General features: G+C 39.4%; 1 protein-coding gene across 1 annotated transcript; it reads right to left on the reverse strand.

Annotated features, from left to right (window-relative positions):
- Positions 1-764: 764 nt before the first annotated feature.
- LOC139936606 (uncharacterized) lies at positions 765-12,228 on the reverse strand. The gene is made up of 5 exons (XM_071931447.1): positions 11,998-12,228; positions 10,317-10,508; positions 4,493-4,690; positions 3,082-3,543; positions 765-2,002 (listed from the first exon to the last, which is right to left on the reverse strand). Exons 1-4 carry the CDS (start codon positions 12,119-12,121, stop codon positions 3,104-3,106), a joined length of 954 nt encoding a protein of 317 aa, XP_071787548.1. The 5' UTR covers positions 12,122-12,228; the 3' UTR covers positions 765-2,002; positions 3,082-3,103.
- Positions 12,229-17,059: the final 4,831 nt, after the last annotated feature.

Here is a 17,059-nt window from a genome sequence, read left to right on the forward strand (position 1 = left end):
AAAAAGTTGGAAATCCCTTTAAAGTATTGCTTGATTCCGGGACCTCAAATTCTACATCTGAGGTCTAGAAATTAAATTCGTGTAAACTTACGTCTTCCCCGAAAACCATGTTACTTCAGAGGAAGCAGTTTCTCCAAATGTTTTAAACCATCAACAGCTCTCCATTGCTTATTAACAAGTAAGTTTTTATGCTAACAATTAGTTAAAGTGATACCGATAGTGTCCAGTGCCTTGAACATGATGGGCCTGTGGTATGTTCTTGTGGGGTATGGTTGGGCGGTCCTCCACTTTAAAGACACGGGACACTATTGGTAATTATCAGAGACCAGTCTTCTTACTTGGTGCATCTCATCATATGCATAAAATAACAAACCTGTGAAAATTTGAGCTCAATTGGTCGTCGAAGTTGCGAGATAATAATGAAAGAAAAACACCCTAATCACTCACACGAAGTTGTGTGCTTTCATGCTCGATTTCGTGACCTCAAATTCTAATTCTGAGGCCTCGAAATCCAATTCGTGGAAAATTACTTCTTCCTCGAAAACTACATTTTTCAGAGTGAGCCGTTTCTCATAATATTTTATACTATCAACAGATCTTCCTTGCTTGTTACCAAGTAAGTTTTTATGCTAACAATTAGTTTAAGTGATACCAATAGTGTCCAGTGCCCTTGAACATGATGGGCCTGTGGTATGTTCTTGTGGGGTATGGTGGGGTGGGGCGGGGCGGTCATCTACTTGAAACAATACAACAACACGACAACATTTTCAATTTAAAGGATACAATTCATGCAGTACTTGTTTTAATAGCAACAGCACATAATAACAGCACATCACATAATACGATCATTATATAGGCCGAAAGTCAGTACAATGGATTGCCATACATAGTCGTGACTACAACAAATTACATTGTACAATTACCGAGATAGATGATACTCTCATGGGGTGTTTTGAATTTGACTCAAATTTGATCAAATTGTCTGGATCTGGGCCAATTTGACCCAGATGTTTTTAGAGTGTAGTGATGTGTGATACTTAAAGGATTCGGGTACTTTTTGTAACACAAAACAGAATGTCCACAGATTTACATTAAACTTCCACCATTTGAAGATAATGACAGTAGAAAGCGTACCTTGAAATATTACTTGTTGAGGTGCTGTAGTTTTGGGGAAATTAGTAAAACAATGTCACGAAAACGTTTATTTCATGCTAAAATAATTTTCGTCTCATGATCACTGAGACGAAAATTATGTTCATGACCCTGTTTTACTCACTTTTAAAAACTACAGCCCCTCAGCACGTAGTATTTTCAGGGAAGCTTTCTACTATCATTATTTTCAAACCGTGTGAGTTCAAATCTGTGACATTGGTTTTTTTTTTTGTCCTACAAAAGTTACTGGACCCTTTAATCCAGGATCACTCACATTAACTATAAATGTTATATAAACTCCATTGAATGTTCAGGTCATCGGTTTATTTTATTATCTTTCAGCAATTAGCAAAGCTCACTAGAACTACAATATTTTGATGTTAACGTCCTCTGCACAGCACTATAGAAAATTCAACATCTGAAACTGCTACTCATCATAGACTTTGTTTGCCTGCTGGTCATAATAAACCTGAGTTTCCTAAATGGAAATTAGAGCTGCAAATTGTTTGTCAATTTTTCGAGTTTTTGCATGATAATAACGCTCAAAACTTTGAGGCATTCATAGACCTTTCTAATGCAACGTCACAGCTCGAGTTTTTGCAATCAATACAAAGCCATCAATGCAAAACAAATCCAGTTTGTTTACAAAGTAATAACAACATGTTGGAAACAAAACAAAACAACCAGTTATGGAATGTATTTTAATTGACTTGGAAGCTTACAGAAAATGTTGGATTTGGTTTAATGGTATGCAGTCGTCCTTGCCAACCAGCGCGTTTTGTTTATGGAAAGTTGAACTCCACCTGCAGTTGAACTGTTTCTGTTTCCAAGTTGGAGATCAGTGGTGATGCTGTGTAAAGAGAAAAGAAATACAACATTCTGCTTTTTAACAATTGAATAAATAACCATTGGTTCCAGTTATAAGGGCCCTTGGCTACTATTAAACACCATGGTGATCGATTCTTTGAACAGTGTTAAATGCAATGGAAATGGAAGGGGGTACATTAGCAATGGGAGACCTTGGGACGCTACGTGGCAGCAGACTTACACGGTAAATTTTCACTGTTGTAGTTCTGAGCATGCGCACGTTAAAGGAAACAACGGATTTACATGGTAAGTCTGCTGCCACCTAGCGTCCTAAAATGGTTTTAACAGTACACGACGTGCTTCCCCAGAGAGTTTTATCCTTGCGAATAAAGACAGGTACCTGCTACCATGCTGCTAGGTCCAGTGTTTTCATTGGATAATATGACCATTCGATAAATGCAGTGACCAAAAGCTACCGCACCTTGGTTGGTTTTGATTGGGTCTGAGGTTACCTCGGACGACCAATCGAAACACAGAAATGGAAAGGTTACTTTCGGTCGTCTGCATGTGTGTCCACGTATGTGTATTGTACACAGTACATGCATGTGCATGTACTTGCAATATTGTAAAGTTTGTGCAGAATTTGATCAAAGATATTTGGGTGCGTTCGTTTAGCTTCCCCGGGTCGACCCCGGTGTGTGGCGTTTTCTTTTTCCAGGACGAACGTGTGCAGATAATTACCCACGTTTGTCCTGGAAAAAACCCGCCACACATGGGGGTCGACCTAGGGAAGCTAAACGAACGCACCCTTTATGTGAAATGAATTTAGGTCAAAGGTGAATGTACAGACGCACGCCGGCTGGAGGCCGGCCGGTCTCTGGCGTTATTCACGAGCCTCGAAGTGTGACGTCAGATGTTCAGGCTACAGAGAGGTTTCTTTTGCGAGTCCTTTAGTAGGAGGGGTGATGGGTTCAGACTTTTACTTTCGTAAGGTCTTTAGATTGCAAGACTATATTGAACAAGTTTTTTTTCCATTATAAGGGCCTTTATGAATTGGTCATCTCCTCCCTAGATAGTTATTTTCTGATTATGCTCAGTTTATAAAAAAGAATGAAAACTAACCTTAGCAGTGGTGATGTCCAAGCTAACCTCGGCAGTTTGTATTTTCAACACAGCTTGTCAAGAGTTCCCCGTACAGCGGAGAGATGAAGACCAGGGAATAATATACGTTCCGTTCCTTTTTGGGGTTGATGAACTGGGCACAGATGAATTTAGCATCTTGACAGGTATGGCCGGTCAAGTCAAAGCCATAGCTGACGTCGTTGAAGACGACTTTACCCTCCATTTCCGAAGAAGGCCGTTCTCTTTCAGGCAAAGCTTTCTGCATGACGGTGCCAGACAGCTCGTTCTGCCCGTTTTCACTGCTAGACATCCACACCCTCACTGTCCACACCCCTCGATCGTGTTTATACCATGGAATTGCCTCCGAATACTTCACTTTCAGCTGCAGAGCAATCTCATTTGCTTTGCCTTGTTTTATGGAAGCTTGTGGCACCTCTGGATTAATCTCATTCACACTAACATCTGTATGGTATTAGGAATGTAAATTATGTTTTAGTTCCTCTTCTCAACACTCTTAAAAACACACGGGTCAGATTACTGATCCACTTCTGGGTCTGGTTAACCAAGAAACTGGTTTAAATAAAGACTACAGGATTATGCATCATTTTGACCCACTTTTAATGGCTTTTTATATAAAATAAAAAACTCGGGTCAGAAGAGATTATTTTGAGGTCAGACTGACAGGAAACTGGTAAAAAAGAAGAGATTCTGACTAATATTCTGCGTAATTTTGATTCACTTGTTGGGACCCGGTTAGGGTTAATTGATCTGGCAGCTGCCTCGATGCATTTGTTGCTTTTTTTAAACGTTCCGTTTTGGGGCGGAAATTTTTCTTTTTGTTAAAAAGAAATTAAAAGAATCCGGGGCATCCGTCCTCCCCCACCCCGCCCCAAGGTTACAAAAACGACAACGATCACGACGCAAAGAGAATACATTCTATTGGTTGAATGAGCGTGGGCGTAGTCTGCGTGGAGTAATTCAACCAATAGAATGCGTTCTCTGTCTGGTGTGTTCGTTATCGTTTTCGTTATCACTGCAGTGTAGCGTTCCAAAGCATTCAATTGTAAGCACGGCCATTCTTTGTATAGTAAAGAATGTCATTAGATAAAGCGCCTTTTTAAGGAACATTACAGAATTGGTTTTGCTAACAAAACTTTGAGATCGATCGGCCATCTGGGTCACGAGAAAATAGTGAAAACCGATTACACACTTTGCATGACATTGGTAAAAAAAATGAATAAAACGTTCACTGAGCGATAAACTTCAAACGCAAGGTTCAACTATTTATTTCTCATCGAATTATTATGACATTTCAGGCAGAAATATCTCAACGGATGTTTTCAACTATCATCATCATTAGTAGACCGTGTAAGTTTGATGTTAATCTGCTTAAATGTTAGAGATGACTTACGGTAGCCGCAAATCTTGCAGCATTCCCCTTCAATTCTGATTCTTTGTCTGCAACCAAGTGGTGGACATGTAAGATACTGACAACTCAAAGTGGAATTATCACAGTCGCAGTACGAACAGTCATTCAGCGCCACCTTTCGCTCACCATGACGTATAATTTGGTCATCGTACATACAGGAAAGCTCACGTGGGACCACATCTACAAAAGAAAGGTTAAACGAAAAACTCAATTCAACAAAGCTTTGTACTACTATGAGGTTGTTTTTGAGGTGTCAACAGTTTGTTTATAAAAATACACTCTGAAAACTAAGACATACATGGTAATTCATCATTGGACATCCCCATCGGTTTGTACAGCGAATGTCAACTTTGCTGTTTCGACATTGGGCATCCCCATCGGTTTGTACAGCGAATGTCAACTTTGCTGTTTCGATGTTGGACATCTCCATCGGTTTGTACAGCGAATGTCAACTTTGCTATTTCGATGTTGGTCAACTTTGCTATTTCGATGTTGGTCAACTTTGCTATTTCGATGTTGGACATTCAATATAAGTTTGTACAGCAAATGTCAACTTTGCTATTTCGATATTGGACATTCAATATGATTTTGTGCAGCAAATGTCAACTTTTTCGATGTTGGACATTCAATATGAATTTGTACAGCAAATGTCAACTTTGCTATTTCGATATTGGACATTCAATATGAGTTTGTACAGCAAATGTCAACTTTTCTATTTCGATATTGGACATCCACATCGGTTTGTACAGCGAATGTCAACTTTGCTATTTCGATATTGGACATTCAATATGATTTTGTGCAGCAAATGTCAACTTTTTCGATGTTGGACATTCAATATGAGTTTGTACAGCAAATGTCAACTTTCCTATTTCGATATTGGACATTCAATATGATTTTGTGCAGCAAATGTCAACTTTGCTATTTCGATGTTGGACATTCAATATGAGTTTGTACAGCAAATGTCAACTTTGCTATTTCGATATTGGACATTCAATATGATTTTGTGCAGCAAATGTCAACTTTGCTATTTCGATATTGGACATTCAATATGAGTTTGTACAGCAAATGTCAACTTTGCTATTTCGATATTGGACATTCAATATGAGTTTGTTCAGCAAATATCAACTTTGCTATTTCGATATTGGACATTCAATATGAGTTTGTACAGCAAATGTCAACTTTGCTATTTCGATATTGGACATCCCCATCGGTTTGTTATGAAGCCCCATTGGTGCCACTTGACAAGTGCATAATGTTTCACTGAATGAGATGTATTTCACAGCACCGCCACTTATATCTTGCGGCCGCCACTTAGTATCTTGCGGCCGCCACTTAGTATCTCGCGGCCGCCACTTATTATCTTGCGGCCGCCACTTATTATCTTGCGGCCGCCACTTAGTAAGTTGCGGCCGCCACTTATTATCTTGCGGCCGCCACTTATTATCTTGCGGCCGCCACTTATTATCTCGCGGCCGCCACTTAGTATCTTGCGGCCGCCACTTATTATCTTGCGGCCGCAACTTAGTAAGTTGCGGCCGCCACTTATTATCTTGCGGCCGCCACTTAATATCTTGCGGCCGCCACTTATTATCTTGCGGCCGCCACTTAGTAAGTTGTGGCCGCCACTTATTATCTTGCCGCCGCCACTTATTGTCTTGCGGCCACAACTTACTAAACTCAAGCCCGGGAAAAGCCATCAATGCATCCGTGAATACAGAAGCCGTAGTGCTTTAATTTATCATACCCGTCCATATGCCAAAGGAAATCTGGGCCTCTCGCAAAGTATGCACGCCGTTTCAGTCTCTTTCTGAGCCTAATTTCAACTCCCTCTGGATCTAAAATTTTCAGCAGCAAACGTACAGTTTCCCTGTCCACGGTCAGCCCAGCTTGAACACATTTCGAATGTAGCCATCTGTATCCTTGGTGATTTCCTTGGTCTGTTTGAGTTTTAACAATAAACATGGCAACATCTAACAAGTCAGATTTGTGTTTTCTTCTGAAAAGTCCAAGCTTTCTCAATTCACGCTTTAGGGTCCGCATACTGATTATGATTCTATGATTGGCTGCTAAAGAGCACAGTATTTCCCTGTAATTTAATCCAAGCTGGAAATAAACTTGTATCAATAAATCCCGTTCCATGTTGTCCAATATTGCAAAATACCGACAACAATTGCATGACTTTACGTCCTTATGAATGACAACCTGCCCCAATGTTTTCAATTACACAACTTGAAGTTGCGGCTGCAAGATACTAAGTGGCGGCCGCAAGATCTTAAGTGGCGGCCGCAAGATACTAAGTGGCGGCCGCAAGATACTAAGTTGCGGCCGCAAGATAATAAGTGGCGGCCGCAAGATACTAAGTGGCGGCCGCGAGATAATAAGTGGCGGCCGCAAGATAATATGTGGCGGCCGCAAGATACTAAGTGGCGGCCGCAAGATACTAAGTTGCGGCCGCAAGATAATAAGTGGCGGCCGCAAGATACTAAGTGGCGGCCGCGAGATAATAAGTGGCGGCCGCAAGATAATAAGTGGCGGCCGCAAGATAATAAGTGGCGGCCGCAACTTACTAAGTGGCGGCCGCAAGATAATAAGTGGCGGCCGCAAGATAATAAGTGGCGGCCGCGAGATACTAAGTGGCGGCCGCAAGATACTAAGTGGCGGCCGCAAGATATAAGTGGCGGTGCTGTGAAATACATCTCATTCAGTGAAACATTATGCACTTGTCAAGTGGCACCAATGGGGCTTCATAGTTTGTACAGCGAATGTCAACTTTGCTATTTCGATGTTGGTCAACTTTGCTATTTCGATGTTGGACATTCAATATAAGTTTGTACAGCAAATGTCAACTTTCGATATTGGACATTCAATATGTATTTGTGCAGCAAATGTCAACTTTGCTATTTCGATGTTGTACATTCAATATAAGTTTGTACAGCAAATGTCAACTTTGCTATTTCGATGTTGGACATTCAATATGATTTTGTGCAGCAAATGTCAACTTTGCTATTTCGATATTGGACATTCAATATGAGTTTGTACAGCAAATGTCAACTTTGCTATTTCGATATTGGACAATCAATATGATTTTCTGCAGCAAATGTCAACTTTGCTATTTCGTTATTGGACATTCAATGTGATTTTCTGCAGCAAATGTCAACTTTGCTATTTCGTTATTGGACATTCAATATGAGTTTGTACAGCAAATGTCAACTTTGCTATTTCGATATTGGACATTCAATATGATTTTCTGCAGCAAATGTAAACTTTGCTATTTCGTTATTGGACATTCAATATGAGTTTGTACAGCAAATGTCAACTTTGCTATTTCGATATTGGACATTCAATATGGTTTTCAGCAGCAAATGTCAACTTTGCTATTTCGTTATTGGATATTCAATATGAGTTTGTACAGCAAATGTCAACTTTGCTATTTCGTTATTGGACATTCAATATGAGTTTGTACAGCAAATGTCAACTTTGCTATTTCGTTATTAGACATTCGATATGAGTCTGACAGCAAATGGCAACTTTCCTATTTCGACATTGGACATCCAATGTGAGTTTGTACAGTGCTTTCAATACCATCCAGCCACATCTGCTTATTACAACATTAATTACAACATTAATTATAACTTAAATGTCAATCCTACAATATCCCATGGATCTATATCTTTCTGTTAAATCGATGCCAGCAGGTCAAAATTAACTCCACCATTTCATCCATTCAGTACACCAATACGGGAGGCGTACTTTTTTCCTAGGACATACGTTGGCAATTAACATAAAATGGGTGTGTTTTTGCCCGAAAAACACTCTCGCGCATGCACGAGCTTTAGTGGTGACCGCAAGGGACCTTGGGCCACTGGTGGTGGTATGTGGAATGAAAATAGTTGTGGTAAATAAAGGGGAACCACACAACCTGCTTTTCTTCTACTACTACGCTTCACACAATGGTGTACAGGTTGTGATGAACCAGTCTACCTCCTCCTCCATTGTCTCACCATGGAGATATATGGTCTATTTTTAAACTGGGCACATTTGGTAATTATTGTTGAAGACCAGTATTTTCACTTGATTTGGTAATTATTGTCGAGGACAGTTTTTTCACTTGATGTATCCCAACTTGCATAAGATAACAAACCTTTGAAAAAAACACACTATTGTGGTTGCATAATTGTGTGTGCTCCAGATGCATATGTGCTGTTTGTAATGCAGTGTACTATTAAATTTCATTAAAAAAAAAAATTAGCGACCACAACCGTTCATTATGACCGTCTGTCTATTTTCATAATTACCCTCCCTCCCCCTCCCAACCATATCCAAACGTATTTTATCGGGCAATCAAGTCTTGGCAGTGAAAGCAAGCGCGACGCATTTTATGGACAAAAGGTAGAGTTGTACAAATACGCAGTTTTACATAGTACATGGTACTAAATATGATGTACATTGTACATGTAACATGAACACGTGTATGCGTGTATGTGTACATGTTTAATAATATGCATGAGTGTATTTCCACAACTATTATTACGTCGAAGTACGCATGTGCATGGGAAAATGTATAGTACGCTCATTTATGTAAATTGCCCACGTTCGTCCTAGGAAAAAAAATACGCATACGGGAGCCCCCCAGGGGTGTGTCATGTCACCTCTTTTGTACTAAATACCATATGATTTCATAAAATATGCAGATGATACAACCGCTGTGGGCTTTATGGATAGCAAACGTGATTTTAAAGGAACACGTTACCTTGGATAGTTCGAGTTGGTCTTTGAAAAGCGTTTGTAACCGTTTGTTGTGAAATGCAAATGGTTCGGATTTAAAGGAACACGTTGCCTTGGATCGGTCGAGTTGGTCTTTGAAAAGCATTTGTAACCGTTTGTTATAAAATATATATGGTTAGAAAGATGTTTAAAAAGTATAGAATACAATGATCCACACACATTTGCCTCGAAATTGCGTGGTTTTCCTTTTACTTTGCGAACTAACACAGTCGGCCATTTATGGGAGTCAACATTTTGACTCCCATAAATGGCCGACCGTGTTTGTCGACGAGATAAAAGGAAAACCACGCAATTTAGAGTGATACTTGTGTGGATCATTATATTCTACTTTTAAAATATCTCTCTAATCATATGCATTCTATAACAATTGATTACATACGCTTTTCAAAGACCAACTCGACCGATCCAAGGCAACGTGTTCCTTTAAAGTAGAATATGATCCACACAAACATGCCTCGAAATTGCACGGTTTTCCTTTCATGTCGCGAAGAAACAAGGTCGGTTATTTTATGGAGTCAAAATTTTGGCTTCACAAAATGACAAACGGTTTCACACACTTTTGATCAAAGACCAAATCGACCGATCCAAGGCAACGTGTTCCTAAAACAAGCTACAACAACGCTTATTTTACTCTCTAAATAGTGATCGTGCTATTTTACAATATTGTACTACAAATCTGTACACCAAAGTTCTGTTTAACTTGTGTTAATGGGAACATGAGGGCTCAAGATAATGTTTAACTGGGTAGAGTATTCAAACATGCCAACAAAGTTATCGGTATTCAGCAGGCTGTACCGGGTGATTTATATAAATCTCTCCTTTTAAATAAAATCACATTTATTAGTTACGACAGCTCTCACCCACTTCACTTGAAATTCCAGAAAAAGCCTTAGAAGCAATCGTTTTCTTCAAAGAGCCATCAAAACCCGATAGCGTTCATTTGTTCCGTCTACCATTTCCCGGGAAATGGCTCCGTAGTGGGAAAAGGGCTTTCGAAACTAGGCTATTAACATTGACTTACTTTTAGGACACGTCTTGCAGCATTCCCCATCAAGTTTCATTCTACTGCTGGGATCGCAGGGTAGTTCCTGTGGACATGACTCTATCTGGCAACTCAAAGTGGAATTATCGCAGACGCAGACTGTGCAGTCATTCGGCCTCGAACTGTCACCATGGAGGTAAATGTGGCCAGAGCGCATACACGGAAGTCTATCTACAAAAATGTTAAGAAAAGATACATACAAAGACTATTCATCAAAGCTTCGAGGTGGTTTTTGTTACTAAAGTTGCTGGTACAACCATGTAATAATTATCTTTTGAAGGAGTGTTGGCTCTGAATAGAGCCGATTTTGGTCTCGACGTTTCGAACAGTTTACTCTGCTCGTCTTCGGAAGAAAAATTCTCTTTTCTTCTGAAGACGAGCCCAGTATGCTTTATTCTTAAAAAATGAAGTTGTCTACAAGGCAAAGTGTTTCTTTAAAGGCAGTGGACACTGTTGGTAATTCCGAAAAATAGTTATTAGCATAAAACCCTACTTGGTAACGAGTAATGGGGAAAGGTTGGTCGTATAAAAACATTGTGAGAAACGGCTCCCTCTAAACTGGAGTAGTTTTCAAGAAAGAAGTAATTTTCCAGAATTTGTTTTCGAGACCTCAGATTTGGAGTTTGAGGTCTCGATATAAAGCATCGGAAAGCACACAACTTCGTGTGACAAGGGTGTTTTTTCCTTTCATTGTTATCTCGCAACGTCGTCGACCGATTGAGTTACCAACAGAGCCTAGTGTCTTTAAAACAATGTATATTAATATTCAACAAACTAAAATTTGAAAATTTCAAAACGTGGTCGCGCCGAAAATCTGGAATAGGAATATATCAGAATCTGAGAAAAATTTCCGCGTAGGAACGCTTCTCAGATTCAAATGTTAGGGTGGTTAGGGTTAGGGTTAGGGTTAAAACTGACCACATTACTTCAAAGTGAAATGTTTCTCAAATTGCTTTATACTATCGAAAGCTGCTGTAGATTTCTAACTAATAAGTTCTTATTGCAATTAATGTTAAGAGTGATTATCAAATGTATACCTTCTCTTCAATGAAGTCATAGTTCTCATAACAACCACACATTGTCCTAAACAAATCAGTTTTAAAAGTATATTCATGTATATAATAAAATAAGTATTGTGTTAATATCTCACTTTGAAGTATTTTTACTTATATAAAGTACTCGTATTATACAGTACTTGCTATTCGGCATTCGGTTATTTGATTAGTTTGTACCTGGAAACTTTAATCGTTATCAAAGAATGAAGTATGTTCTTGGCTACTGTACCAGTTGGACACTCTAGTAGTCGGCAGTAGCCTTTTTTTAAATATGATGTCAGAATATCGGGCCCAACGAAAACCGAACCGCTGAAAACATTTCCCGACCTTTGCCGACGTCATGTTGCCCCTATACGTTGTGACCCAAAGGGGTAGGGCCTAAAACGTCATATAGACCTTTATCACGGTGTGGCCATCTTAATTTTACATCATTCCAAATAATTGTATACCAAACTGAGGCTGGACAAAATAATAGTCTGGTGCTATGTTTACCCAATGGAGCATTCATTACTGGGAACATGACCAAGATGGTAACAGCGTGATAAATAGTACTATGTTGTTATCTTATCTTTATGCTAGATTCATAACACAATTATGACGTTTACCTGTATACGAAAACGATGACGATGACGAGTATGATTCGTCTTCTGGCAATCCTTCATCAGCCAAACAGCAAGCTACAGCAATAGATAAGACCAAGAGGCCTCGACATCCTACAAAAACAAACATGACAATAACACCCAATACTTCTTAGTTACTTATTGGAAGAACAACACCACTCAGTCAGGCAAACTTGTTCCAGCACCAGGCTCACTGAATCAGTAACTTGTTGCAGCTTGCTTATATAGCTTTGGTGTCAGCATTGAAATAACCAATAGGGTACCTCCAATAAGTAACTACATTCCCGCATGGAGGACTGTTAGCGCATCGGGTGAGTGGAACCTGATATTATGCTGACACTTGCTAAAAGTTTCAAGCGACGTGACACAGCACAACAGTTTCTAGGAACCTGTTTTTATGTTCTGATGACTGTAGCAGACCGTCGGTTCGATGATCTGGGCCCAATTTCATAAAGCTGCTAAGTACAAAAACTTGCTTAGCATGAAATTTCTTTCTTGATTAAAACAGGATTTCCAACCAAATTTCCCATTGTTGCATAATTGCTTGTTACTGGTATTCAGCTGTTGTTGTTTGCTTTTAACCTGAAAATCACGTGAAAATTTAGTTGGTAAATTTTATCAAGGAAGAAATTTCATGCCAAGCAAATTGTTGTGCTAAGCAGCTTTATGAAATTGGGCCCAGTTGGGGTGGGTTGGACAGACATTGTTTTGCATGAAGAAGAGAAAACAGTGAGAGAAGCAAAGGGAACTGATGAAACAAACATTCAAACATAACATAATAGCCCTTTTCACACTACAGAGCCATTTCCCGGGAAATAAACTTTCGGGAAACAACCCCACCGCCACCCCAGCAACCGTTCTCACTATCCCAATTTGGTAACTCCCGGGAGTACTTTTCCCCAGGAATATGCACGGTCGTTTCACACTTACGATCAAACCCCAGGAAATGTGGTAAACAGGTCAGCCCATGCGGAAGTTACCAATGTTTGTTGACGGAGGTCCGTTCCCACAATGCCACACGGCCGGCTGCAAAATCCTTGCCACATGCGACCCAAAATGGCTGCACGTGTGTATTTGCGTGTTGTTATACCAATATTTATGTGATTACGGCGGAGAAGAAGTCTTGCAGTTCGGGGAAGACGTCGCTGACGGCATGTCAGGAGAAGACGATTGCTGTGACAGTGTTTTAAAGACATCGGTATAACAATCGGATGGAATTTGTCGTGCGGTTGACGGGTTTCGTGGCACTTGCTGGAAGTATTGGTCAAAGGTCAATCTGGTCTACCAAGAAGAGCGGCCACTGGTGGGAGCAAGTTGCTATTAGAAAATGCGAAAGGGAGCTCTCTACTCTGCGAAAGCTTTTTTTCTTATGAGAACTGTAATTGAATGGACGTTTGTGTCCGTGTTTTACCCAGAGGTTTTGTGTTGGCATTCATCTAAATTTTTGCCTGTTCACACTATAGTTATTTCCCGGGAAATGACGTTTTCCCGGGAAATAATCAACCCTGCTCAGGGGCAGGGTTAAGGGAATCAACCCTGGGGTAAGGCCTAGTAATTTTCTGAATGGCATTTTCGAAGATTGCATAATAATGTCCGCGATGTTAGGGTCAAGGTAATTAAAGGTTTTATAGAAAAAATACCGCATGGTCGATTTTGCACAATCTGACAATAGCAGTAGAAAGAAAAAGAAGCAATCTTCCCTTCCCAACATCAACAGTGCTGTTTTCCCATTGTGCAGAGAAAGAACACTGAATAGGCTTTAACCCTATATTGGCTAGCATTTTTTCATGGCTTCATAAAGACTTTTACATGTATAAAAAAAATGTTTTTGTTTTCGAAAACTTTTAGGCTCTGAAAAACAAAACTATTATCCTACCGACCTATAGTCTTTTTTCCCAAGGTTTCAGTTTTTATCTGCAATGGGCAGGGGTCCGTTCATATCCAGCTTCACGCAGGCAGTCATCAGCCAATTTTGAGAAAACTTTCCCGTTTCTTGTAGGCAACTAGTTTCAAAGTGTTATCATCACTCCATCGGTCACTTCTACCCATCGTAAGAAATTGAGCAACAAATTGAACTAAAATATTTACTGTCAGGTGGAAGACAGCAATGTCGATCGAAGAACTCTGGACAACAAAAGTCCACCAACGGCCAAGTACATGTAAATAAGATATACCATACACACATGGCGTGTGTACGAAAAGGAAGCTTGTTCACGCCAACTATTTACTGTATTCCTATTCCATTCACGTGGTCAATTTTTTAAATTAATATATTAATTTGTAAATTACAGATGTAATTCACTTTTATTTTCGTACCTAAACGTAAACACTTTCAGAAGGAGAAAACAAAAAAAAGGGCTATTGTTACCACACGAATTATTTGGCGCGCTATTTTTGACGTCTGTGACCTTTCGAGGTTAACGACGTCTCAACACAGTGGAAGTAAAAGGTGGGGTAAGTTAAACCCGCTTTCGTTCTCACTAGCTGCTTTTCCCGGGAAAAACGTTTTTCCCCGGGGTTAACTCCTTTAACCCTACCCCTTAACTGGGTAAATTATTTCCCGGGAAAATGTTATTAGTGTGAACAGATCGACTAACATTTCCCGGGAAATACCTGTAGTGTGAAAAGGGCTATAGATGCACCCCGTTGTGCAAATTGTTCACATTCACCGCAGCAAGAACCCACCTATATCTAATGTCATTTCGGGCATAGCTAAGCGATTGTATGGGGTCCATGTCTGTTTGAATTAGAGTTTAGAATGTATTTGAATATATATCGGATCACAGACAACTCTAAACAGTTGAGACAGTTGCAAGAATAATGTTTCTTTACATCCGGAAAAGAGAAGTGTACAAGTGTATAATGTTTCTAGATGACATGGAAACATTATACATTTGTATATTTTCTATTTTGATGACTGTTGATGTTTTTAATGAAGACAGGTTGACGTTAGTATGGAAACTTACAAAACGACGTTACTTCAGAGGGATCCGTTACTGTGAACAAGTTTGCACCATTATAAAAGTATGTTTTGTCTGATGTCCCTTCAAAGCCACCATCGTTTTTTAACGTTTGGATTTAGTCATTTTGGAGAGTGCTCTGTTATGAAAACAAGCATTTTATTTCCACAAACCTTAACTTTCTCTAAGTACACCATGCATCTGGTCTACCTCGTGGTTATTCACACTGTAGTCCAGTTCGTGAGAAGTACTGGCAGTTGGTGATGTCAGTTAATAGTCTAGTCATTGACAGTAATTCAAACGACAGCAATTTATATAGGGTCCCTTGCTACATTTTAGCATGGTTGTAAAATGTAGCAATGTTTGCAATGTTACAAGATTTTGCAAGAGAACTTGGACGGTAGCAGAAATTGTTGTCCTTTCACTTGAGATACATTTTGTAATTTGTATAACCATGCTACAATTTAGCAAGGGACACTTGCTAAATTGCTCTCGTGTGAAGGGGCTTAGGATTACATCCCACAATATAATATGTATGGATGGAATTTCTACAGAATCCGATTTTGTTTGCAGGACCTACTATAATACCCCAAAATAACAAACACTTCTGCCAAAGTTTTGTATATACACACCCTCAAGTTTACTGCTGAAAAGTTTGTTACTGACGGTTTCATGGTCCATGGCTGACTTTCCAGTAAAACGACGTCATGGTTTTTGTACACTATGGTTATTGTATGTTAAATATGAACTTCTGACTTCCGATGATCCCTTCATTACATTAAACAACCGCACGCAGTGTTCTTAACCATGACGTCATTGTCTGGAATGTCACCCGTGTGGATCGTTATTTGTTCTTCAAATTGTTTGGTTTAAAAGATTGCTTATAAACAAATGACCAGCAATATCAAACAAACAACTTGGCAACCTTGGAGGGTGTATAGGCTCAAGCCCCCCCCCCCAAAAAAAAAACAACAAAAAAAACAAAAAAAACACCGGTACATTGCAATGCTGTATTGACAATGGTCTCAGTGTATCCATTTTTAAATGCCTGCTAAGTTCATTACCAAGTTCTCTGAATCTATAGTATCACAAACAACGCTAAGCAGTTTAGACAGTTGCAAGTGTAATGCGTCTTCACAGCTGGAAACATTATACACTTATATATAATTATCTTTTGATGACTTTAGACGTATCAGATTCAACTACCTCCTGTTGTGTTCAAAACCATGACCGATCATTTTTCTTAAAAGTCACTCGTGTGCATCGTTCAAATATTCAAACAGTCGGGGGAAGAGCCTTCAATGACTAGTTCACTGTCTTGTGTGATCCATCCAATTTACAAAAGAGTCTTTTTTGAAAAATTGGGAAATATTAACAAGTCTCTATTCTCAGATAAACTGGTCTCAAATGCCACTATAGACATTTATCACGGTGCGGCCATCTTGAATTTCTCCCATCTTATTAAACCGAGGCTGGAAAAACAAAATAGTCTGGTTCATATTTGCAAAATGATTATTAGCATTCCTTATTGTTATTCGATACGAGAAACAAGACCAAGATGGAGGCAGCATGAAAGAGATTGATACAAATCAGATCAAAGTGTGTGGCAAAAAAAAACCTTCGATGACATCGAATCCAACAAAATATTATGTTTTGTATTTATTCGTAAATATTGATGTTCTTCAACTAAAATGGCAATAGATTTTGACCTTTTGACTAGCTCAAAACTTTCTTTTTGGAATGTGTGAAGACACCCATTTCTCCAGAAGACGATCAGAGCATGCTGATCGAACCGTCGGGTTTGAAAAAAACCCGGTTCTTTTCAGGACCACCCAACTCATGTTAGAGATTATCATTATGCCCTACATGATGTTACCGCAAATCTTACTATTTCTACATCCTTAATATTGGAACCATGCAAAGTTTCAAATCCTTCCAGTACCCATTCGTTCAAGGACGTTTTTTTTCTTCTTCAAATTTTGCTTGAAAATTGTATCAAGTAAACTACATTTTACAGCATGTCAACGTGAGACTAGAAACCCTACTTTCAGAACTGTATTTATCATGCAGTTAGTTCATCATAAAAG

This window comes from Asterias amurensis, chromosome 4, assembly GCF_032118995.1.
Source record: "Asterias amurensis chromosome 4, ASM3211899v1".
Taxonomy (NCBI): domain Eukaryota; kingdom Metazoa; phylum Echinodermata; class Asteroidea; order Forcipulatida; family Asteriidae; genus Asterias; species Asterias amurensis.